At 36.9% G+C, this 27,276-nt stretch overlaps 1 protein-coding gene across 18 annotated transcripts in view; it reads left to right on the top strand.

The window, feature by feature from the left end:
* Positions 1-26,096, top strand: part of NRCAM (neuronal cell adhesion molecule) — a 320,212-nt gene extending 294,116 nt beyond the window's left edge. For 12 of the 18 annotated variants that reach the window (XM_073619911.1, XM_073619910.1, XM_073619918.1 and 9 more), the window contains 6 exons: positions 8,305-8,361; positions 12,838-12,945; positions 16,700-16,849; positions 19,162-19,293; positions 21,706-21,784; positions 23,633-26,096. In XM_073619911.1, the coding sequence (XP_073476012.1) occupies positions 8,305-8,361; positions 12,838-12,945; positions 16,700-16,849; positions 19,162-19,293; positions 21,706-21,784; positions 23,633-23,870 (764 nt within the window). In that variant the 3' untranslated portion in view covers positions 23,871-26,096. The remainder of the gene's footprint in view (positions 1-8,304; positions 8,362-12,837; positions 12,946-16,699; positions 16,850-19,161; positions 19,294-21,705; positions 21,785-23,632) is intronic. The other 6 variants (XM_073619920.1, XM_073619921.1, XM_073619922.1 and 3 more) reach the window with 1 other exon arrangement.
* The last annotated feature ends 1,180 nt before the right edge of the window (positions 26,097-27,276 follow it).

A 27,276-nucleotide genomic window follows, 5' to 3' on the forward strand; every position in this document is an offset into this window, starting at 1 on the left:
ATCCAAGATCTGGACCAGGGCATCACTGAGCTCCTGAACAGACTAAGGTGCAACTTGGCGGTGTCAGATGGACAGAAACATAATGTCCCAGAGGTGTTCTATTGGATTTAGGTCAGGCGAACGTGGGGGCCATTCAATGGTATTAATTCCTTCATTCTCCAGGAACTGGCTGCATACTGTCACCACATGAGGCCGGGCATTGTCGTGCAGCAGGAGGAACCCGGTATCCACTGCACCAGCGTAAGGACTGATAATGGGTCCAAGGATTTCATCTCGATAGCTAATTGCAGTCAGGGTGCTATTGTCTAGCCTGTAGAGATCTGTGTGTCCCTCCATGGATATGGCTCCTCAGACCATCACTGACCCACCACAAAACCGGTCATGCCGAACAATGTTACAGGTAGCATAATGTTCTCCAGACCCTTTCACGTCTGTCAAATGTGCTCAGGGTGAACCAGTTCTTATATGTGAAAAGCACAGGGTGCCAGTGGCAGACCTACCAATTCTGGTGTTCAATGGCAAATACCAATCAAGCTCCGTGGTGCCGGGCAGTGAGCACAGAGCCCAATAGAGGACGTCGGGCCCTCAGGCCCCCTCATGAAGTCTGTTTCTGATTTGTCAGAGACATTCACACCAGTGGCTTGCAGGAGATCATTTTGTAGCGCTCTGGCAGTGCTCATCCTGTTCCTCCTTGCACAAAGGAGCAGATACCGGTCCTGCTGATGGGTCAAGGACCTTCTACAGCCATGTCCAACTCTCCTAGAGTAACTGCCTGTCTCCTGGAATCTCCTCAGTGCTCTTAAGACTGTGCTAGGAGACACAGCAAACCTTCTGGCAATGACACATATTGATGTGCCATCCTGGAGGAGTTGGAATACCTGTGCAACCTCTATAGGTTCCAGGTATTGCCTCATGCTACCAGTAGTTACACTGACCCTAGCCAAATGCAAAACTAGTGAAAAACAGTCAGAAAAGATTAATAGGGAAAAAAAATGTCAGTGGCCTCCATCTGTAAAACCATTCCTGTTTTAGAGGTCATCTTATTGTTGTCCATCTAGTGCACCTGGTGTTAATTTCAATAACACCAAAGCAGCTGAAACTGATTAACAACCTCCTCTGCTACTTAACTGACCAGATCAATATCCTAGGAGTTTACTTGACTTGATGCTATACTCTGATTAAAAAGTGTTCCTTTCATTTTTTTGAGCAATGTATGTGTGTATATAATATATTATTTTTGGCACATGAAAGAGGCAAGGCTATTGCAGGTTTCTAAACAAATTAACATATATAAAAGTGCTACAGATTGCTTAATTAGTGGTAATTAAATGTAAATCACAACTCAGTCTCAGTATCTGACCTAGTTGTCATTAGCTAACACCAACATTTGTATCATAAGACAATCAGTTATTGCACATGGCCACCTTTACAGGAAACCTCATCATATGTAGTCTCTCTGATGTTAGGTGCCTGATTGCCACAATTACCTAGTTTCAATACATTATAAATCACTGGCCAAGAAAAAGCATCAGGAGCTCTGTTGCTCTGCATAATTTTTATTGGTTGATAAATCAGAAAGTTCTGGCAACAGAGGATCAACATGGTAAGCACAGAACTATCATTCCAAAACATACATACAGACAGTACTTTGCAAAAGTTTTAGGCATGTGTGAAGAAATGCTGTAAAGCAAGAATGCTTTCAAAAATATATACCTTAATTGCTTATTTTTTATCACTTTTCAAAATGCAAAGTTAGTGAATAGAAGAAAAATCTAAATCAAATCAATATTTGGTGTGACTACCCTATGGCTTCAAACCAGCATCAATTCTTACACTTGTACACTTCCATAAAGTCAGTGATCTTGTGGGATCAGCGCCAGGCATATGAATAATCAATTATACCAAACAAGTACTAATGATAATCAATTTCATATGTAGGTTGAAACACGGTCATTAACTGAAACAAACAGCTATGTATGAGGCTTAAACCTGGGTGAGGAACAGCCAAACTTTGCCACTAAGGTGAGGTTGTTTCATATCACAGGTCATACACCATGGCAAGACTGAGCAAAGCAACAAAACACGTAGTAGGTCTGTCCCAGGCAACTATTTCAAAGCAGACTGATGTTTCAAGATGTGCTGTTCAAGTTCTTTTGAAGTAGCACAAAGAAACAGGCAACACTGAGGACCATAGACGCAGTGGCCAGCAAAGAAAACCTTATGCAGCAGATGAAAAACACATCATTCTTACTTCCCTTTAACATTGGAAGATGTCCAGTAGTGCCATCAGCATAGAACTGGCGGAAACCAGTGGGACCCAGGTACACCCATCTACTGTTCATAGAAGTCTGGCCAAAAATGGTCTCCATTGAAGAATTGTGGCCAAAAAGCCATCCATCCAATGTGGAAACAAGGCTATATGACTCAACTATGCATAAAAAACATAGGAAGTGTGGTGCAAAAAATGACAGCAGGTACTCTGGACTGATGAATCAAAATATGAAATATTTGGCTGTAGCAGGAGGCAGTTTGTTCGCGAAGGGCTGGAAAGCGGTACAATAATGTGTGTCTGCAGGCAACAGTGAAATATGGTGGAGGCTGCAAGTTTGGGGCTGCATTTCTGCAAATAGAGTTGGGGATTTGGTCAAGATCCATGGTGTCCTCAATGCTGAAAAATACAGTCAGATATTAATCCATCATGCCATACTATCAGGGAGGGGTGTGATTGGCACAGAATTTGATCTGCTGCAGGATAACGATCCCAAACATACAGCCAATGTCATTAAGAACTATTTTCAGCGTAAAGAAGAACAGAGTCCTGGGAGTGATGGTTTGGCCCCCACAGAGCCTTGATCTCAACATCATCAAGTCTGTCTGGGATTACATGAAGAGACAGAAGTATTTGAGGCAACCTACATCCACAGAAAATCTGGGGTTAGTTCTCCAAGATGTTTGTAACAACCTACCTGACGAATTCCTTAAAAAACTGTGTGCAAGCGTACCTAGAATTGATGTTGTTTTGAAGGCAAAGAGTGCTCCTACTAAATATTGATTTAATTTAGATTTCTCCTCTGTTCATTTACTTTCAAATGTTGGTCATTGATAAAAATAAACTTTTAATGCTTCTAATTCTGAAAGCATTGTTATTTACAGCATTTTTCACACCTGCATAAAACTTTTGCACAGTAGTGCATATACGCATATACTTCAGTTGAATTGTTATTATCCTACCACTTTGTCTTTGGATTGTGGGAGGAGACCTGAATACCTGTAGAATGTCCCAGCAAGAGAGTTACCATAGAGATGGCAGGCTTGGTGCTCATTGGACACTGATTTCTAGCAATGCAAAGGTTATACATATTAAAGCGGACCTTCAGTCAATTTGTTCATCTTTCCATCTATTAAATCTTCTGCCCTTGTTGTTTTAACTTTGGATAGTGAAACATTTTTTTTCTGACAGTAAATACCTTTTAAAGCCCACTTCCTGCTTCCTGTTTCTTGTCTGGTAAAAAGCCTAGGCGTATGACATCATGCACAGCTCTCTCTCTCACTCTCGTGAGAGTTTGCCAGGAAGAAAGGGGGGTGAGTCATAAGAGGGCCAATGAGAGCTGCAGAGATGTGCCTCTGTGTGTCTGTGTAGATCCAGGAAGTGAACAGGCAGCAGCTTCAGCTTCCCACAGTTAAAATGGTTGCAACCAGACTCAGTAGAGGGAGATTTCTGCAGCATATTTGGCAAGTACAGAATCACAGTAAATATGAAATAATATGCAAAGTGGTTGGAGGGAAGCTTCAGAATGGCAAAGATGTTTTTATTACAAATTATGTGAGCAGACAGCAGTTCCTCTTTAACCCACTCTTTTATGTTTGTTGCCCTTTATATATATTTTTTCCTTCCTATTTGTTAATATTTCTTAATTGTAAGCATTTTCTGTAGACTGAGCAGAAGGTTCTGTAGTGTCAGAAAAGTTGTCTTTCACTTTAGATTTTTTTTATATTCAGGAAGCATAGGCTTTTTGTGTGAGTTATTCTTGGAGTTGGGTTTCTGTCTCTACTAATGATTATTATCTACTTTTTGAATAGGAGCAATGAATAGGCTGTACATTTTTTTTTTATAACAAAATCATATTTTTGTTATCAGTTTGACCCTTTCAGATATAATTTTAAATCGCTGTAGTCCCTCTTTCACTCCACTTTTGGAACAAACATACTGTACAGAAATAGATCGTAATATTCTGGCAAGACATCCTCATCTTATCACATTCCAAACTTTGTTTTGTTCTGTACTACAGTGGTCGTGTGACAATACAGAACATATTTACCTAGGAACAGCCTTTTTTCACTTATGGTGTTGTTTGCGCATCACTTTTGTTACATAGGAGTACAGATAGATGTAATGTAGTAAAGATAAAATGCCGAGCAATCTTTAGTTGGTTTATGTATTAATTATTTAAAATCTTTACATATATTTTGAAATTCAGGGAGCATAATTTCTTAAAAATTTGTCATTAACACTGGGAGCTAGTCTGGTTTTATTGTGTTATGTAGTGCTGCCAATCTAAGATGTTTCTGGTAAATAAATATATATATATATATATATATATATATATATATATATATATATATATATATATATATATATATATATATATATATTATGCATTATGGGGTAGCCAACTAGCTAACAGAGGAGGGAATGATGAAAATACAGGTAAGTATTGATGTAGCAGGAGTTGCAGTGCTAAACCTTTAAGGACCATGGACAGTGGCGTGAGTTATATCCATAACTGCACAGCATCTTACCTAGGATCCCAGGCACAGAAACATTGTCAACTGCAATGTGCAAAAATGCAGTGTTTATTGGTATTTTGGAAAGTAGACTCCTTCATCTGAATAATATGTGAAATGCTTAGAAAAAAAAAATGTGCACAGTCCTACTAGTTTAATGTCTTCCACTAGATGGCATCGGTGACTCAAGCCTAATTTGTCTTTTTTTTCTAAACCTTTAAAAGTGAGGTATATTTTTCTCATGAAAATCCTGGAAGATATGTAGGAACAAATCTATGTTTTATGCAGAGTACTGTGTAGCACAGGTGCCAAATCATCTGTGGGTAATTAGACTTAGCTTGTATAGTGGGATGTAGGAGGGCTGCATTAATGAAGCACTGCATGGGAAATAACTAGTAGTATTTAATAGTTAATGCTTATTGCATTGCTTTTGTAAGAGAATCTGCTAATTAGAGGTATAAAATGTTAAGTTTCCCTATACAGGCTTTTCTTGGGTTAGTGGTATCAGCAGCCTAGTATGTAATAGAAAGTAGTCACTTTAATGAAATGACAGAGTCCTGCAATATGTTCAAACCTGTTGAGAAACACTAACTTGACCATCATACACACCAGATCCAAACATAAAATTAATATTATTAAACCTAATTGGCAATCTAGAAATTGGCATTCGTTTTTAAAAACAGAAGAATACTTTATTTTTAATGAAAAAAAATCTCATTCTTTTTAAAAATACAGAAATCAAGACTTAGCTGTATGTTGTATTCGATTTATTTAATGTATATTGAAAATAAAAAGCCAAAACAAGTGTCAAGTGGTTGTTTCTCTGTAAATATTCGGTGGTGTTATTCTTCCATTTATTAAAAGAATAAATCTGCCGAGCTCCCTGTTAAAGACAGAACATTCTGAAAATGTCACGGCAAGCAATGATCAGAATGTCATAGTGTTTTTGGTTGTGTGCCATATTGATATTCTGTTCCTGCTACAGTAGAGCCTTTAAAGTAAACCTGTCACAAAGCTGGGCTCTTCAAACTGAGAATATGATGAAAAACAAAATAACAGGGGTTACTGTCAGTGAAATCCTCGTCAAAACAATCATTAGATTTAGAGACGTAGAGGTTGATTTACTAAAGGCAAACAGGCTCTCTACTTTACAGGAGAATTTCCACTTTGCAAAGCAATATTCCCTTAACTTAGTGAATGAGGTAACACTTTGCTGACTTCCATGATCCAATACTGTTTTTTTGTTGTTTTTTTTTGTTTGTTTTTTTTCTTTTGCTTGCTCGTTATTGTGTATTCTTTGCAAAGTTGATTTTCACCACATTCATTAAGCTAAGGGAAAATTCCCTTGTAAAGTGAATAGCCTATTTGCCTTTAGTAAATCAGATCCATAGGCAGCTGAATCCATGCGCAAGCCTCCACTTAACCTAAAAAAGCCAATCTTGGCCTAAGCAACTCCCTAGCCGCTCTGTTAATGTAATAAAGGGATTTACTGACCAGTCTTGGAGGTTAGGCTAGTCCCAGCCAAACCTTTACAGAAAAGTCAAGATTTACAATATTTGCCACTGCTTATATCTTCGAATCTACTGATGATTCTTGTGATTCTTGTATGCAGTACTCACTAATGGAAACTTTTTATTATAAGCTCCATCCAAATTTTCCTAGCATTATGACAAATATAGTCTAAGTTTTACAATAACATTAGATACACTTACCAGCCACTTTATTAGGTACACTTGTTCAATTGCTTAGTAACACAAATTGCTAATCAGCTAATCACATGACAGCAACTCAATGCATTTAGGCATGTAGACGTGGTGAAAACAACTTATTGAAGTTCAAACCAAGCATCAGAATGGGGAAAAAAGGGTATTTAAGTGACTTTGAACGTGGCATGGTTGTTGGTGCCAGACAGGCTGGTCTGAGTATTTCAAAAACGAATGATCTATGGGATTTGCACACACAACCATCTCTAGGGTTTCAAGAGAAAATATCCAGTGAGCGGCAGTTGTGTGGACGAAAATGCCTTGTTTATGTCAGAGGTCAGTGGAGAATGGGTAGACTGGTTTGAGATGATAGAAAGGCAACAGTAACTCAAATACCCACTTGTTACAACAAAGGTATGCAGAATACCATTTCTGAATGCACAACGCATCAAACCTTGAAGCAGATGGGCTACAGCTGCAGAAGACCACTCCAGGTGCCACTCCTGTCAGCTAAGAACAGGAAACTGAGGCTACAGTTAATACAGGCTCACCAAAATTGGAAAAACGTTACATGATCTGATGAGTCTCGATTTCAGCTGCGACATTCAGATGGTAGGGTCAGAATTTGGCATAAATAACATAAAGGAAAGATCCATCCTGCCTTGTATCAACGGTTCAGGTTGGTGGTGTAATGGTGTGGGGGATATTTTCTTGGCACACTTTGAGCCCCTTAGTACCAATTGAGTATCATTTAAACGCCACGGCCTACCTGAGTATTGTTGCTGACCATGTCCATCCCCTTATGACTACAGCGTATACATCTTCTGACGTCACAAAGCTCAGATCATCTCACCACAGGTTTCTTGAACATGACAATGAGATCACTGTACTCCATTGGCCTTCACAGTCACCAAATCTCAATCAAATAGAGCACCCTTGGGATGTGGTGGAACAAGAGATTCACATCATCATTGTGCAGCGGACAAATCTGCAGCAACTACGTGATGCTATCATTTCAATATTGACCAAAGTCTCTGAGGAATGTTTCCAACACCTTGTTGAATCTATGCCACGAAGAGTTAGGGCAGTTCTGAAGGCAAAAGGGGTTCCAACCCGGTATTAGCAAGGTGTACCTAAAGTGGCCAGTCAGTGTATATGGTAAGCACATTTGAACATGTGGCATCTATTATCACAGATAGGGCTAGCCTTGTAAATATCATGTGCAGACTTTACCAGTGGCTTTACCAGAGTGATAGCTTGTTGCTAGTGTGATAAGATGCTAGCAGAGCCAGTGTTTTTATAGTGTTTTATCATAGTTTTCATGTTGTACTTTAACAGGATGCAAGATACTTGTCATATACTTGTAATTCAAAATAATAAAGTGTTACTTCACATAGAAATTAGTTGAACAATTAGCTTGATTTAATAAGCTTATGCATGTATGCTTGCATATGTCGCGTTTGCTCAGCCAAATTGTATCCTCGCAGTATTTACTATGCACCTGTAATACAAGGAAAGCTTAGCTTCTTTTTTTCTCTTTTTAGTAAGTGTGTGTTTGCCCTACTAGTACTCCTTACAGATCATCACTTTTTTTTGGATGCATGCATGAATGAACGTATTCCTAAATTGTAAATGTTACATTACTGATCAAAGTTTTCTAACGCAAATTGTATTAATTTAATAAATGTAATATGCAAGGTTTGCATGCATTTATTTTTAACAGGTAGGCATGTATTGCTTTAATAACAGGGTATAAAAAATGTCTCTTTCTCTCTGTCTTTCTCTCACTTTCTATCATGTTCTTGGAAAATGGCAGAGCACATCTTTGCCACCTCTGCTGTCATTCACACTGTGCATCCAACATATTACATGGGTATTGTCTTTATCATTATTACTATTTATTAGAGGCTCAAGCTGTGTGTTAATTCCCAGTAGATTTCCTGCTGTTGCATGCAGTATGTAAATATTTGGAAATATAGGTTATGGGATTACGTAAAAAGAATCAATGTGAGCTCCTGGAGTATTCTTTAAACACAGACAGATTTTTGTAACTTGCAAAATGTAATTAGCATAATAAAATATTTAAAACAATGTTTTTAGATATTGAATACCAATGTTTCCCTATAACTAAGAGGGTATTAGCTGCATTCAGACAACGATTCTACGAGTTTTCTGTTAAAACTTTTTACCAAAAATAAAAAAACACTTTTAAGTGAACCCTACATATGACATATGCCCCCCTCCCCCTGTATATGATATATATATATACAAGAATGATTGGGGGGGAAATGTCAGTCAAGATTATCTTGTCTCTGAAGTCCCAACGAGTTGTAAGAAGCTTATGTAAGGAGAGTCAGAAAGCTTATGACAACACCTATATTTGATATATAGTTTTTCGATTCGCCAGTCTTATAAGATGTGCATGTCATTTAGAAGAAGTATTCATTGCTGCTAATCATGATTTTTAATTGTGCATATTGCCATTTATCTATGACATAAAATATTTATAATCTGTAAAGGTACCTTGCCTCCTAATCCAACTGATTTGGGCATTGATTTTCACATTTGTGGATACCTGCAGACTGCACTAATCACCACTGGCTGACACATTATAAAGAAAAGTGATCCCACCTTCCTCCTCTGTTGGCCCAAACAGCAAGCTCAAACAGTGAAAAGCAGTGAAAGTGCAAATGTATTCCTCTTCTGGTTAAAAAATAAAATTAGTGCCCACACATCCGACTGCTCTCAAATATTTATTTAAAGTTTAAAATGGCCTGTTTTGCCAAATTTGTATGGCCCAAGTATAAGACAAATAAATGACAGTTCAAGAATTTACACAGTTCTTGAACAGTCAACTCCTGGCCAAAACACTTCAAAGCAAATTGGAAAAAAGTTAGTGTTACCCCTAATATAAGCCTTTACTTCTCATATAATGCAATCATATGAGCACATTCAATTCTTCTTATAGGGTAGATTTGATTTTTTTTCCTCAACCTGATTGAGTGTGTGCAATAAACACAAATACACCGGTATCTGAATTTAAAGGGCATTTATATGAAAACACATCTAAAAGTTGTTAAAGTACAACTCCACTTCCAAACAAATTGGGACGCTGTGTAAAATCTACATAAAAACTGAATGGAATGATTTGCAAATCTCTTAAACCCACATTTTATTCACAATAGAAAATAGAAAACAATGTACCATTTTAAGGAAAAAAAAATAAGGTAATTTTTCAAATTAATTGCAGCAACACACCTCAAAAAAGTTGGACAGGGCAACAAAAAGCTGCCAAAGTAAGTGGCATTAACAACGAAGGGCTGGGAGAACATTTTGCAAAAAATTAGGCTATTTGGCAACTGGTCAGTAACATGATTGGGTATAAAAAGGGCATCTTAGAGAGTCCGAGTGTCTCAGAAATAAAAATGGGCAGAGGTTCACCAATCTGTGAAAAGCTGCATCCAGACAATTATTGGACAATTTCAGAATAATGTTTCTCAACATAGAATTACAAAGACTTTAAATGTATCATCATCTACAGTACTTAATATTATCAAAAGATTCCAAGGAACAAGGCCAAAATGCAATATTGGATGCCCGTGATCTTCAGGCCCTCAGATGGCACTGCATTAAATACAGGCATGATTCTGTGAATGACATAACAGCATGGGCTTAAGAACTCTACCTAACAAGTATGCCTTTCCATCCAAAAATGTGAGTTAAAGCTCCATCGTGCAAAGAAGAAGCCATATTTGAACATGATCCAGAACCGCTGCTATATTCTCTAGATCAAAGCTCATTTAAAATGGTCTGCTGCAAAGTTAAAAACTTATTTTTGGCAACCATAAGAGCCACGTCCTCCAGATTAAAGAGGAGAGGGAGCTCCCAGTTTGTTATCAGCACTCAGTTCAAAAGCCTGCATCTCTGATGATATGAGGGTGCATTCGTGCATATGGAATAGGCAGCTTGCACATCTGGAAAGCATCAATGCTGAAAGAGATATATATATATATATATATATATATATATATATATATATATATATATACAAGTTTTGGAGCAGCATATACTCCCATCCAGGCAGCGCATTTTTCAGGGAAGGCATTGCATATTTCAGCAAGACAATTCTAAATTGAATACTAAATCTATGACAAAAGCATGACTTTGTGGTAGAAGAGTCCTGGTCCTTAATTGGCCTGTCTACAGTCCAGACCTTTCTCCAATTGAACATATTTGACACATCTTAAAACAAAAAAATTAACAAAGAAGACAAAGGACTCTAGAGCAGTTAGAATTTTGTATCAGGCAAGAATGGGACAACATTTCTCTCCCAATACTCCAGCAACAGGTCTCCTCAGTTCCCAGACATTTACGAGTGTTGTTAAAAAAAAGAGGATGCTACACTGTGGTAAACATAGCCCTGTCCCAAATATTTTAAGATGTGTTGCTGCCATCAATTTCAAAATTACCTTATTTTTTTTTTTTTTTTCTTAAAATGGTACATTTGATATGTGAATAAAACATGGGTTTATGAGACTTGCAAATCAAATCATTACATTCTGTTTTTATGTACATTGTACAAAGTGTCCCAACTTTTTTTGGAATTGGGGTTGTAGTTGAATAATGTACTACTGCACAAGGAAGTGTAGGAAGTATCTTAATCAGATAGCAATGCTAGCAACTGTGGCATGTAATGATATTATGAAATGGAGTATTATTACTGTGTTTTTATTTGACCATTCTGTAAGGTCTGCTTTTACACAGTTAGCACCATATAGGGCAGGGGTAGGCAACCTCAGCCTTCCAGTTATTTTGAAACTAAAATCCCCATGAAACATTGCAAGACCCTAACAATCACAGGGATGACTCCTAGAGGCAGAGGCATGATGGGATTTGTAGTTTCACCACAGCTGGAGGGCCGAGGTTGCCTGCCCCTGATATAGGGTATACTTTCTCATACAAGGAAATGAAAACTAAAATGTAAAACCTTTGATCAGCGAATAAATGGCTGGATATACAGTATTTCTTACCATAAAAACCCATTAAAACATGGTAGATTATAAACATATAGATTTATAGGCTATTATTTTAAACATTGTTTTTGATCTTTTTAAGCGTTGACAATTTAAAGTCATATTACAAAAATGTGAACATTTACAAAGACAGCATGAAGTACAGTAAAACTGTATCAATAAAAAGCTTTGTGCCAATTGACTAAAAAAGTAAACATTGTGCAAGCAGAATCATTAGGAACTGCTGTCTTAGAATAAGGCAGCTTGGGATATACAAAGTCATTAGTGGTAGTAGGGTGTACTCCTCATTATTGCCTGCTTTCGGTGCCTGGTTGTTAATGTCTCTGGGCTCCACTGGCCGATCATTTCCAAACTTTGTCCGGTTTCTACATTTTTCCCACCAAAGCTGCCTAAGCAGCATAATAATTCTGTACTGATTTTTGATGCATCTTTTCATTTTTAGAGATGCATACATTTTAAATCTACTTAAGAGCTCATTTTGATCTAGAGCAGGGATCTCCAAACTATGGCGCTCCAGCTGTTGCGGAACTACACTTCCCATGAGGCATTCTAAAACTCTGACATTCACAGACATGACTAGGCATGATGGGAATTGTAGTTCCTAAACAACTGGAGGGCCATAGTTTTGGAGACCCCTGATCTAGAGCAATTCTAGTTCTGATAGCAGGAAGATTAAATTCTCCAAAGAATTGAACTGATCTCACAGTTGTCTCAAATAATTACACACTTCTTCAGCTCTTTTCCCGAAGGGCAGAATTACCCAAGGTCAGTGATGGCGAACCTTGGCACCCCAGATGTTTTAGAACTATATTTCCCATGATGCTCAACTACACTGCAGAGTGCATAAGCATCATGGGAAATGTAGTTCCAAAACATCTGGGGTGCCAAGGTTCTCCATCACTGCCCTAGGTGTTTTACCAAAAATAGAAAAAAAAAATTTAAATGGCTATATTTCAGTTCAGCTTCCATGGCAGCAACACTTAGATCTGGCATGACATTTGCATGTAGTCCTAGATGCATAGCTTATTTTTTGGAGATAATAGCAAACTTTCTGCTAAATTTGATACATTTGTTAATAATTGTCTAGTCACATCAACTCATTCAACAAGTTACTGTACATTCATTTGCTTTGTTTGACAAATAAATAGTGAACCTTTAAAATTCTTAACGTGAACTCTTCCAAATTTGTAGAAGCAACTGGTTTTAATCCATTTAACTATGGCTTATCTCCAAAAATTGAGCACTGAGTAGCTGTGCATGCGTCCAGTGTAGAAGTTAGTATACATTTTAATTTTTTTCTCTCACTTGATGCTCAGCCCAGCCAGTCAGGATCAAGAATATCACTACTGCGGAAACATCTGCTACTATTCTGTGGAATGTTGAGAATCCAGAATTGAAGCTCTTTGTTAAATATGTAGAACTGAGTAAGGTCCAGTTTTCTTTTAAAAAAAAATAAAAGAAATGCATGTTTTTAGGTTTACATCAGTAAGGGGATGGACTTTAAAGAGAATCTGTCATCTACAATGGAAGCCTATTTTTCCTGAGCCTATTGGAGTAATGTAACAGTGTGATAAATTTACTCTGGATGTTGCTGTGTTAAATAATTCTCTTCATCATCCAGGCACAGAGCAGCTAAGAGATCCACTCCATGCATTTTCTATCAGGTTGAGATGCTGTTATCTGCTAAGAGATTTACACATGTGCCACAACTTATTACTCAGTAATGACAACATTTTAAAAAGAAAACAATTATCTCTAATCGTGCCTCACATTTGACAGATTCACTATAAAGCTAGTGCTTATAATTATGTGTATACCTTTTAAAAAAACAACTCCAGCCATATATATATTTACTGTTAAATCAGAGATGTTAACAGACACAGATCAAGTGGAGACGAAGGTGAAGGTTACTTTAACCTCCCTGGCGGTATGATTATTTCAGATTTTAGGTGCTGAAAGCGGTACCATTATTTTGCACAGAAATTTGGCGTTTTATATTGTAGGCCTGTAATTCTTAGGAATAATTCAGTTAAATCTGTCCAAACCATAGTCTAGTAGACATCCCGGGTATGATAAATTTTGAAAAACTAAATAAAAAATTATAATATAATAAATAACTATAAATAATTATAACAAATAATAATATAATAATAATAAAAATTATTCAATAATGTAATCAAATCAAAAACACTGAAATTTTCTCAGTTGCAGAATTGTCGCTTTCGTTACTTTTAGTGTTTGGTGATGGATTTTCCCACAAATCACTATCACTCAATTCTGCAAGTGATTCTAATTTATTATCGCTGTTTTCTAGTTGCTCTAAAGCCATTTTTAATGTAAAGGGACAGTTTTGGTTGCTATGGACAATCTCCAGTTTCCAGGCAGAAAGAACAGTTTTTATAATATAAAACTGCATGCAGGACACTGGGCAGACCACTAGGGACAAAGGGGATGTGTAATTATTTGATACAGTACTGTAATCTGTAAGATTACAGTATACTGTATCTATACTGTGTGTTACACTTTTTGAATTTGCCGCCGAACTCCGTCCCCGTGCGTCGCAACGCTCGCAGGGAACGGAGCTCGGCACTGTGAATCGAGCGAGACACAGCGGCTCGCCGATCACAGCGGAGAGACATCGCAGGAACCAGGGGACAAGGTAAGTAAACTCTTCCTAGATCCTGTGATGCAATCCCGAGTCTGGCTCGGGGATACCGCTTTTGGTATTGAAAATCTACCCCGAGCCAGACTCGGGAATACCGCTAGGGGGGTTAATGACTGGGCACCCTTACCATTAAATAATAAAAAAATATTTATGTAGCGTGTGGTCTCATGCATTAATAATTCCTCAAATCAAAAAATTACTAGAGCCCTCTGTAAACATAACCTCTCTGGTTAAGGAGACAAAATTTTATCTGTACTCTCAAATTTAGAGTGGTTTAAGATGATGACTCATGAACAAAATGAATCTTCCAAAGAATTGTGATTTAATATAACATTTTGTCAAACCAGTGAGGTCTTTGGTATGTTGTTAGGGCCACTGGGACACATTATGCCTGTCACATATATGGGACACTGCTAATATTCTCCTTCAAGAAAAGATAAGTCTTCCAAGTTTTTACAAAATACAAAGTAGGCATTCTAAGTGACTCACATACATATACAGATCAATGCTCTTCATTCATGATTCCCCCACCCCTTTCCAAGATTCCACAAAATAATAATCATAAATGATGTAGTGAAATTGAAATCTATATTTTTCCTAATTGATATATTTAATCCATCTCTTATCATTGCAAGTGCCTCTATGTTTAGCAGTTTATATATTTATATACTACACTTTACACACACAGGATAGATAGGACAAATGTAATTTTCCCTTGCATTTCACTCCTTTGTTCCCAATTTATTGCTAAATTGTAAGGGAGTTGTCTTCATATTAAATGTCTTTCAGCATCAATTCTCTCAGAGATTACATCAGAAGATGCAGAATAGGCCATGCTCATCCCATGGATCAGGACAATTTGTTTCTGTTAAAAAGATGCAAAGACATCACAGTTTGGTGCTTGCTACTTTTCTCCCAGAACACTGACTACAATCACTATTATTGATTGTGACGTTAGGTTACTAAGGGACCTGTAGTTTGTTGTGATAAAAGATGTATAACAGTTTTTACTCAGCTTTATTCAGAGATTTTACGCTCAACTCACAAAGCTTCAACACAAGGATCTTTATTTTATCCATGTTTCTATAACTGTCAAATCTCAAAGCACTCAGCAGAAAATAACAAATTGTTTAAAAATACTATTCTTATCCTAATGTTTTAGCTTTGTGAATTGAGTATTTATGTTGATGACCAAGCAGCATTTTTGTTCTCCCCATATTTTTATTTTTACATTTTTAAACAAATAAAACATACACAACCATACATTATCTTTCAATAAATCGATGAATCAAAGCAAAATATCAAAGTTCAATACACAAAATAGGCCTCGGTATAACCTCTATTCACATACAGACTCCTAGCAAACATGTTTTAGAACTGCACATTACATAGATTGATCTAGTTGCCCTCCTGTATGATGATGTAGGGATGCTTTTACTTTAAATAGGGTATATAAAAATCATTATGAAGCCCCTGTAGATCTGAAAACATCTGTAACACTTCACTTCATCAGTGATATCTATATTGCTATCGGTAAATGTATCCTTTGTTCTAGCTATTTGGAAACTAAAATGCTTATAATTACACCCCTTTATTTTTTAAAGGAAGTGTATAGTCTTTTTGTTCCTCAACTGATATGTTGAGTTCACAACCATTGATGATCTGTTCACTCTACATGTAAATCTGTATTACCACCGTTAAAGGTCTGTGTTATTAGGTACCTCAAATCATTGTGATGTACTAATATTTGGGCGGAACTGAGTTCACCTCGAACCCAAAGTAAACTGTCACACCAGACCGCCTACCAAACAGCTGTGGCTCCATCCCACAGCCACACATAACAAAGGGGCGGAAATGCTGGTGACATCATTGACCTAAAATGACCACTTGGCTCTATTTAGACAATGTCATTGACCAGATATGGCCATATTAGGTCAATAATGTTGCCTGCAAGGCTCAAACAACATATATATGTGTGTTTTATTAAATAATTGCAATACTTAATTCGTACAAAGTTCAGGAAAATGTGTGCTAGGTCAGTGATGTCATCAGCACTCCTGCCCCTTTAGTACGTTTGACTATGGGGCGGGGAATTTTAAGACCACAGCTGATTGGGACAGTGGCCTGCTGTCATGTGTCTTCTGCGGGTTTGGGCCAAACAAACTTTGATTCAAGGATGCAGTCTGACATTCTGTAAGGTAAAAATCTGGGCCTGCAGGCATAAATTGGCCCTGCCCCTTTTCAAAAGTTTAATTTTTTTTCCAAAATAAACTATTTGTCTACATTTACCTTAGTGCAAGAATGTACAGTACATCCTTTTCAATACTGTTAACATTTTCAAAACTGCAGATTCAGGATTTGTTACTTGGTGAGCTAGCTAGACATTGCATGCTTTCTATACAAAATCCTGTACAGCCTTGGTATGCATGTTACTCTAGTACAGTCAGAAGCATCTAGACTTACATATGGACCGTTCAATGAGTGTTTCCTGTGTTGTCCTGAAACTCTTCTAGGCAAAGAAGATTGGAAAGAGGAATCGGTAAATAGTACTCGGAGTGCTTTGGTAATAAAAGGTTTATCTCCTGGAACATCATATAAAGTGCAAGTTTATTCTGATGATCACAATGAATTGTATGCAGAAGAAACATTTCAGACAGGTCCAGGTGAGGCATATCTGCAGTGACTCCTGTGCCTCACATAAACATATCTATATTCCTGCATGCTTCCAAGAAAAAAAAATAAGCAGTATCAATTCAAACATTTCACAAGCAACAAGAGAGAAATGTCAGAAGCCAATCAATCTGAGCAATAAGAAGTGGAAGAAACCTGTGGAAATGTCCTTCCAACAAATGCAACTTAAAGAAATGTATTGTCTGAGAATTAGAGAGATATGTGTGATTCTTTTCCTGTTTTCCTGTTGACATAAGCATTTGCTATTTGTGTGTTTGTGTGTTTAAAAAAGAAGAAGCATGAATTGTGTATTTTTTAGGTAAAGTGAATGCATGCTAAGGGATAAGGCTGTTAATTGTTTAGGTATGGTGGTGTTGAAATGTTGGAGTCAAGTAATGTTTTTACAAATGGAAGCAACCTTTTACTTTTTTAGTTCCTTGTGTTATCTGGTACCTGTAATTTAAATGAATATCAGGTTACTATTTGTCTTTAATTATGCATGAAATGAAATACGAGGTGATCTACATAGATTTGTAAGTGCTTGCCACATTATGAGTGATTAGCTTCATGAAAAGATTGTTCACTGCTAGTAAGGGCTTTCTGTATTATGAAAATCCCAAGCTCCTTAAAATATACACAGAACAATGCCAAAATGTATTGAAATTATGCTATCAAGTACTGAAAATACTGAAAGTGGATGCACACATGTAATGTATGAGCTCATCAGTTTATTTTATAATGGAAATCTAGGCGTGCAGGAGATTTGTTCATATGTTGGAACATGGGCAGAAAGTTTCAGTTCCATGGATCTGTCTGGTGGCACAGGCCTGTTGCTAGGATTGCTTTACTAAAACTATAGTGACTTTCCTAAAATGGACACTAGTATGAACTATATATATATACTGTCTTGCTTTGTGTCTTATCTATTTAACACATTCACAACTGTCTAAGCATTTAAAGAAATCATATTGCATATTACCATCAATACTTGCAGCACACAGTATTGATGTTTTGCTTGATTATACACAGTAGATTAATTGGTTTTATTTCTCAGAATGCAGTATTTATGCATACACATAATAAATGCAGAAGGATACTACAACATTGTGGTATACATACTCATCTGAATATTATTTTCATATGAAAAACCTGACTCCTATTGAGCTCATGCACATGGGCAGCTTCCTCTTCACAGCATAAACTCACTGATATATTTGGTGCCCCTGGTGTAGGTAGCTGTATGAAGGTAAACACGTACAGACGCAAATGCATCCAGGCGAAAGGTTATGAACGCAGAAAGTGCGTGTGCATGAGCCCATATAGTAATGTGCAATCTTGGAAAACAATGTAGAGTGACCTTTTCCTTTTTAGGATTACTAGAGAATAAGTCAGCTGTGTATGAGCAATATTGTTTTGATATAAACTGATATATATGAATGATTTGAAATGTTTTTAATAACGCATGTACTTAGACTTAATGCTTCAAGAAATCTAACTTTATCCCATGTGCATCATTTGCAATTGCAGTATTCAGGTATTTATAATTACAGGAACTGCCCTAAAACTCCATTCACTTAATTTAATAATTTAAGCCAGTCAGCGTATGACCTACTTTGTGCGTGCACAAATTACACGATAAGTGGTCTGTTATGTCTGCTACGTAGAGTATTTGTCCTTTTGCAAGTGCATCTTACTAGTTGGATTACTTGGTTTGTAAAAATAATAATTTTTCATTCTCTTCTTGTTTATAATTCAGTAGGTTTATAACAAATGATAAAGAAATGTACTGTACTATTCTGAAAACACACTGGAAATTTCAAAGGGATATGTATAGGGTTGAGTTATATGGCAATGTTAGGGGCCTTTCAGCACGTTGGGGGTTATTAATGAAAGGCAAATCCACTTTGCTCTACAAGTGCACTTAAAAGTGAAGTCGCTGTAAATCTGAGGGGTAGATCTGAAATGAGGGGAAGCTCTGCTGATTTTATCATCCAATCAAGCTAAAAGCTGAAATGCTGTTTTTTATTTTCTTTGCATATCCCCCTCTGATTTACAGCGTCTGCACTTCCAAGTGCACTTGTAGTGCAAAGTGGATTTGCCTTTCTTAAATAACCCCCATTTCCTGTACTTTGAATACATTCAAATGACCTCTGGTGTTAGTAAGAGGACTTTTCCCATATGTGTGCTGTGTTTTGGGGATTTTTTGATGCTGCGGTTTGACTGTGCTTTTTAATGTTTCTCTCTAATATTGATTGTGAAATATGCCTCTAAGTCCTGTTCCTTACTATCTCTTTACATTCTGCAGCCATGGCAAGTCGGCAAGTTGACATTGCAACGCAGGGATGGTTTATTGGCCTCATGTGTGCGGTAGCCCTCTTGATATTAGTTTTATTGATTGTTTGTTTTATTCGAAGAAACAAAGGTGGAAAGTACCCAGGTAAGGCTTACACATTTTTGTTTGTTAAAGCGGAACCCCAAACAGATGTAAAAAAAAAAAAAACACCAATAAATGTAGTTGTGTATTTATTTTAAAACTGTAATGTACTGTATTTTAAAGGTAATTAGTATAAATTAATTTGAATTGATGTCAGCCTCTAATTATCCCCTATACTGCAGCACTAAGTATAGGTGCGGGGAGGGTAGTAGTTGGGTCTGTACTCAGTTGTTTTGTTGTCATATGTGCTGAAAAAGAACATGATGACAGGGTGAGTTCACTGTTCAACCACAGGCGGGCTGAACAGTTGTTGAAGAAGTAACTAGGCTGTGTCACTAATCAACAGCAGGGAAATATCAGCAGAGCGGTGTAAATATCAGGACTGTATGAACAGAAATACAAGCCCTTTCATGGAGTCGGTTTTAAGAAAGTAGCATGAAGATGATGCCATGGCAGATTTAGCAGTGAGGGATTGTGTGTCTTTCACTGTAGTCAAAATCCTCTGCATTATGATGTGTGTGTGACCACTTCTCCCATAGAGAATAATTTACACTGTCTGTATCTGAGGTCAGGTTATCTTTTAATAATTGTTTGAGAAGAACTAACGGGACTTGTTGCATTTTTTTATGCTAAAACGGCATCTATCACTTAGGGTAACCCGTTACTACCAGGTCTATCCAAGATTCTCAATGTTCTTATGTTTTTATAAATGCACAGACCTTTTTATGGCAGATACTTAGTCTGAGCCTGACTTTTTCAGGTGTCAGAGGTTCTCTGAAGTCCAATAGTTGCTATACTGTCAGCTGCCTCACTTCACACACTGGCCCCATTTACTAAAGTATGAAGTGAGGTGAAGTAACCCACGTTCACTTCAGACATCCAGTCTTAGATGATAGACCTAGACACTTAAGTTTTAAAAATGCCTTTACCCTTAACTCCTGTAAAATGTGCCCCATAATCTAACAAGCTTAATTCTCACCCTCAGTGTTAACCCTTAAAGAGAGCCCTTAGTACTTAAATCCCAAGCCCAGCTTAAACAACAATTTTAAATCTCAGTCCTCAGCATGTATAGAAATACAAAATGCAGCTCTGGCTGCAAATACTTACCTTCTCTTCAGTACTGTACCCCACAGACTCACCCAATACTGCAATCCAGAGCCAGTCCTCTTCTGGATTGAACATTGCAAATTGTGATTTAACCCACTTCTTCTGAGCCCAAACCATTCAGAACCAATCATCAGGCTTCCCTGGACTCACAGGAGAATGCTGCAGAGAGCAGCACCATCTCATATTTGGCACAGCTCCCTGCAACATTCAAAATCCACCCAATGCCAGAGGAAGAAGAGGTTAGATCGACTATTCTTTAGAAAAGTTATGTATAAAGATTTTTTAAAAAAGGTTGTGTAGGTGTTCCAGTGAGGGGGGGGGGGGGGGGGGTTGGAGTTGGATTTTTATTCCCCCCTTCCTTTCCCCAAAAACTAGCTATACCCCAACACCTAATTTTCAACCCCTAGGTCTTGAACCTTACACATACTTAAACTAACCTCTATGCTAAGCCCAGACACTTAACTAATCGTTCATTTGGTAGTCTCAACTTATCCTGCAACTGGAGCATATAAACTTAATCCTCACATTTGAAAGGATAAGCTAACAACTAAACCTAATGGTTTGAATGAGCATAATTTCCTAAAAATGTGGTCAGAAGCGTAAGTTGTAACATCTGCTCCAGATTGGTCCATACAGTATGTAGGGTCAGATCTATGCTCCTTCCCAACCTCAACAATAACCTAATAGGGAAAAAGAGAAAATGGCACACTGTATTAACCAACAACCTATGTCCTTTGTTCCAACTCAACATAGAATTACAAGATAAAACTGTTGTGCTCTTTTACACAGCAGGAGTACAACTGGAAACTCAACAGAACTTTATTTTGTATCCTGTGCCAGAATAAAGGAAATAAGTTTTTAGTTGATGTGGTGTGCAATCTTTTCTTTTCTTCATTTGGGTGTGGTCATAACCAGCTTCCTGTGCAAGAAAGAAACCTGTCCAGGTAGGCTACAGGCTGTGGTATCACAAACATGCTGATACCTGCAAGAAAGGTAAATACTGTCATTTGTAGATCGTATAGGGACAAGGCTAATAAAAGGATCTGCACCTTTATTTAACCACCACTTTCTCTAAAGGAAGTCACTCCTTTGTTAGCTGAAATGCAAGAAAGCAGTGCTAAAAGCACACTGCGTTGCGCAATAAGTTAATGACTCCATAGGAGAAGGTGAGTTGAGTCCTAGTGTGACATAGACCTTAAGATCGTTATCCTTTAAAAAAATAAATCTGTATGTAGTGAATTCTCTTTTGTTGTAGAATATCAGAGTGTTTCCCCATTAATTTGATCTTATTGTGCTTTTGTGTTAAAGTTAAAGAAAAAGAGGATGCTCATGCAGATCCTGAAATCCAGCCTATGAAAGAAGATGATGGAACATTTGGTGAATACAGGTAACAGTCTAACTGTAAATTCTACGTTTTTGGCCTAATTTCTGAAATAAAAAAAAAAAATCCTAGAAGCTATTGAAGATGCCTTTAACAATCAGACAGGTTTTTATTTTATTTTCCAAAGTGTCTTAGAAAAATGACAGCTTGTCTTTCAATGACAACACTTCCACTTTTATTTGCATTTCATTTTTTAAATGAATAAGTAAAACAATCTGCTCTCTGACTAGTAGAGGCAGTTGTCTGTTGGCAGAGGTAAAATGTTGAAGTGATTTTGTTGCAAATGCTAATTAGAGAATAAAAACAGGATTTACACTTATTGATGCACTTTGCATCAATCAGTTTTATAAATCAGCAGCTGGACTATATATGTATGTCCAGCCACCTGTAGAGCCTCTCTCTAACTGAAAATGAGAGGAACTGAACTTAAAAATAATACGTACGTTTTTTTATCAGAATGTCAGATGCCTTTTATTTTGCTGACTTTATCAAGGGCCGCCTCAAAGATGTTAGGAGGCTTTTTATGAAGGTAACGTGTTCAGTTCAAATGCCTAGTTATGTGCTGAGGAATATGCAATAACTGGATGTTTGACAAAAGCATAGATTCACTTCATCCCTCACTTCACTTGGCATGTTAGGCTTAAGTCTCACGAGAAATGTGTGTACTTATGTACATTCTTAATGATTTTCTTCAATTGAATCACATAACAAAATGTAGATCAGCATACCCAAAATGCAGTTTACATGAGTTCTCTTCAACCTATTAATGTGAACAGTGGGGATGGGCAAATCAGGTGAGGGGAAAACCTTTTTCACTGGCATAAATATACCTGTAGAGTATACAATTCTACTTGAATGTAATTAGTATTATATTTTAGTATCACGTAGTAAGTCGGGCCCAGTTTTCGCTCACTTCACACTGTAGTAAATCAGACACCATGGGGTTGATTTTCTAACGGCAAATAGCCTGTTCAGTTTGCAAAGGAGTTTTCTTTTAGCTTAGTGAATGAGGTGAAGCTCTCCTGACTTCCAATATCCAATCGTGTGCAAGCAAAAATATATATTTTTATTTTCCTTACACGTGATTGGGTATTTTTTGCTAAGTGAATTTTCAGCAGATGCACTAAGCACTAGGGAAAATTCCCTTGAAGAATAAAAATTCACTGTCTATTTTGTCTTTAGTAAATAAACCCCCATAACTTTGTAGCATAAATTGTTTATTATGATGTTTGGGTAATATTTAGAGTTTTACAGACTATAGTGCTTTACTTTTGCCTATATCATAATATAAAATAGTTTGCAATCAAGCTTTCTAATTTCATGTGCAAATAATGATTTATATTTCTTAGGTGATTTGTATTTATTTTCTTTCTTTTTGCTATGGGATATTTAGGTTAATTGAAAGGTAGGAGCGGTTTGCAAAATTTATACAAAGCTTGACATTTATCCTATGACTTTCCTTGTTTAGAGTGATAAATGTTTGATATAGCATTTGCAAATGTTTACTATAATCTGAAAATCTTACATGTTGTTTACAGTGTCAGTGAAATGCATAGTCTGTACATCTGAGTATTAAAGTACATTAAGAAATAGTTGTCTTTCCTCTATCTCTCCTACTATGATAATGTTTATATAAGAAAGTTTATAGACGTTCATTATACTGCACTGACAAGAATCACAAATATGCTGTAGTCAATAGCAAATCATGTGTTTTTAAAATGTTGCTATAGTTTAAAAAAAGGATTATGCGCAACAAGCTACTGCAAGTTTGTGCCATTTGTGTAATACTAATAAGCGTCATGTTATATTTATTATATGTTCATGCTTTCTCAAGTTATGCTTTATTTCTGTCAGTGATGCTGAAGACCACAAACCTCTCAAAAAAGGAAGCCGAACTCCGTCAGATAGAACGGTGAAAAAAGAAGACAGCGATGACAGTTTAGTTGACTACGGGGAAGGAGTAAATGGTCAGTTCAATGAAGACGGTTCCTTTATAGGACAATACAGTGGTAAAAAAGAAAAAGAGCCTGTAGAAGGCAATGAAAGTTCAGAAGCTCCATCTCCTGTGAACGCTATGAACTCCTTTGTGTAGACATTTCCACTTGGTCACATTCTCTTTTGCAGACTGCCATGTTTCATTCAGTGCACTCAGTTATCATTCAGTGGTTATATGGAAACACTATGTAGAGGCATATTCATACATTGAACAATACAATACAATCAAAACACAAACTGTTGTAAGTGATACTGGATGTCAGTGTGACAGTACAATGTCATCTTCTTGTTCAAAGCGTAATTGTTTTCTACAGTGTGCAGGAACTGACACAGAATCTACAATGTAGCAAGATGAAAGAAGCCTAAAATCCTCTTTCCTTTATGAAAACTGTAAATGCATGAAATGGTACACATTTCAAATACAAACTAGTGTATGTATGCCATGGTATGGTCCTTTGTTATGCAGTCCTTGCTCTGACACCTGGGTATAGAGTCCGTTTCCTTTGTCAGTATTATAGTTGTGTTACAGTGTGTAAAACTTCAATGTCTATATAGACATTGCTGGTGAAATTGGTGAATTTATTGTATAATATATACCATGTCTTTATAAAAGACTAGAACATATATATATATGATGGCTAAATAATTTAAGTATGACACTTGCATTTGCTGATGCTTACTCCAACCCAAATATAATCTCTCTGCGCCCATTATTTTATCGCCTTTAACATATAAAGTATTACACATTGTATTTTGTACACCATGTATCAATCAGGTTATTTAGAATGAACAAGTGATATGCTTTGCAATGCATTCTGGGATTTGTATTTTTCAGTCACTGAGGGTCCGGACATTGGAATGCCATGATCAGCATTACGAACCTGCAAGCATACTGTTCAGTGCCTTTATTTGAGATGCATTTCATGATGCACTGCTTGGCTGGATAAAAGAGCAAAGTTTGACTAGTGAACTACAGTATTTTGATTGCCAAAAATGTAAATTGTGTAAATTATTAAAAAAAAAATATGATAAATGTTATACTGAAATGGAGAGTAATCTTCTGTATTGTAAATTGCTGCTGCAGATCCACTGTTTACTGGTATTTCTATGAATGGCAAAGAGTGCATAGCACAAACACTAATCACACTTAGAACTGAAAGCACAGCATACACCGAAATCCCTACATTCTTTACACATAAAACTGGAGGACACATCCACCAGTTCCTTAGAAGGTGTTTCAGAAAATCTTCAGCTTGCAGAAAAACATGATTAAGATGCCTGCAGAACTAAATAAATGATAAAAAATGGAATGCAATAGAGAAAGCTGCTAACAAAGATTAGTAGAGGCGGATATTGGGCATCCGCTATGAAACCGTTACTTTGAGTACGTCAACTTTTCCAATACTGTGGTTTAGCTTCATAAAAAATTATATAACAGCCTATGGTTGAAGCAATGCTCAGTTTCATTTGCCAATAAATTGCTTTTTCATAACTTGCATCAAGTTTAATTTTAAGTAAGCTTTTGTATGTAGATATTTTGTTCAATTTGTAAATATACTGAAAGATTAGATGCTTTATGCTTGTAGATGTTACAAAGATATAAAGCAGAGGTATGTTGCACTGGGTAAGATAAGAAAAAAAGATATAGCTTATGGAGTGCGTGATATTTTTAGGACATCTACTGAAATGCATTTATTTTGCTGTGAAAACAACATTGTGAACTATTGTACTTACTGCAGACTTCTTGAACTTGTGCCCGTATGTTATATTTTGCCATTCCTTCTTTTAGTAATGATAGGAATAAAGCACAAGTTTGGCAGCTGTGTACCCACACTCCTAGTTTTTCCATCACTTACTGTACGTTCTGTAACCCATCCACCTCTACAGCACAACATGTTATTGTGTGTTGATCGGACCTGAAGAATTAAAAAGAATTTATACGGTTCAAACATTAAAGCACAATGGCACAGAATCTTGGGATAGAAAAGCTTACCAGTGGCTGTGATGGTCGTTTATCAAGGGAAAAATCACTGTGACATAATTCTGTGTTGTGTCAATTTATATTGCGAAAAAAAAAAAAATGCTTCAACTTAGACATAGTAATTTGTCTACATTCATGAAGGAAGTATTTGTCTTCATATTGTGACCCCGTTGTGCTTTATAATTGACACAAGAGAGCATGAGAATTGTGCCTTAGTCCTTGATCAATGACCTCCAGACAAGTAACACATGCTAACACAAAATGTGCATGTTCTGTTTCAATCCACAGACTCTCTTGTGTAAAAATAAAAATTTTGTATGATAATAAATGTATTCCAATTTATTAACTGTATGTGTCAGTAATTTCAATCTGCATTTCCTTAACCACTTCAGCCCCGGAAGGTTTTACCCCCTTAATGATCAGAGCTTTTTTTGTGATTCGGCACTGCTTTGCTTTAACTGACAATTGTGCGGCACTGTACTCAAACAAAATTGAAGTCCTTTTTTTTCCCACAAATAGAGCTTTCTTTTGGTGGTATTTGATCACCCCTACGGTATTTATTTTTTGTGCTATAAACAAAAAAAGAGCGACAATTTTGAAAAAAAAACACAATATTTTTTACTTTTTACTATAATAAATATCCCACATTTATTTTTTTTAAAAACAAATCTCTTCGTCAGTTTAGGCCTACATATTTTTTGTAAAAGAAATTGCAATAAGCGTCCTCCCGACCCGGGGGCACGCTCCCGCAACTGAGCCTACGCGAGCCGCCATACACCTACGGCAATTCGCGCAGGAGAGCCATTGTGCCGCCGTCAAACGGCGGCCGGTCTTTAAGCGGTTAACATATATTGCATTAGTCCATTCTTTATTAGCTAAAAAAGCAAATATGGCACTGATTCTTGTGAACATCTTGCTGCCATTGCTGTTTTGCTTCTACATTTACGGTTGATCTATCATTTTGGATAGCATAAGGGAGGGTTATAACCCCTATCATGTGACCTATTAGGGAGGTTTTTCTTTCAATTCCTGTCCAATAGCAAAAACAGGAAGTGACACGAAATCCCTCCAAAGTGAGGGAATCTCTGGTTGTGACAGGGTCACCAGAACTAATGTCACTTTTGGAAGATGTCCCCTCTATTCTTGTTCCTGTTGACAACACAGAATTTGGGATTTCACTTTCAATCTTGGTGAAACAGTATACTGGACAAAAAGAGGGGGTGAATCTCTCTAACGTGGGGGTACAGACCGTGATGACAACCTGGCAGGTGTTCTAATCCCTCCCCACTCTATCCAAAACTAAAATAAATTTTGCCTTTAATTATACTTAAATTTCGCAAATAAGATAAAACTACAGATTTATTACTGTAGTTGTTCATTTTAAATGTATCAATACATATGTAAAAGCAGTGTATTTATAAGCATTATTTTTAGTTCCTGAATATCAGTTAAGGAAAAGTACGTTTGACCAGGAATGTATCATCCATCCGAAACAGAATTCATAAAAATCAAGTAGCACAGT

This window comes from Aquarana catesbeiana, linkage group LG03 (genome assembly GCF_042186555.1).
Source record: "Aquarana catesbeiana isolate 2022-GZ linkage group LG03, ASM4218655v1, whole genome shotgun sequence".
Lineage (NCBI taxonomy): Eukaryota > Metazoa > Chordata > Amphibia > Anura > Ranidae > Aquarana > Aquarana catesbeiana.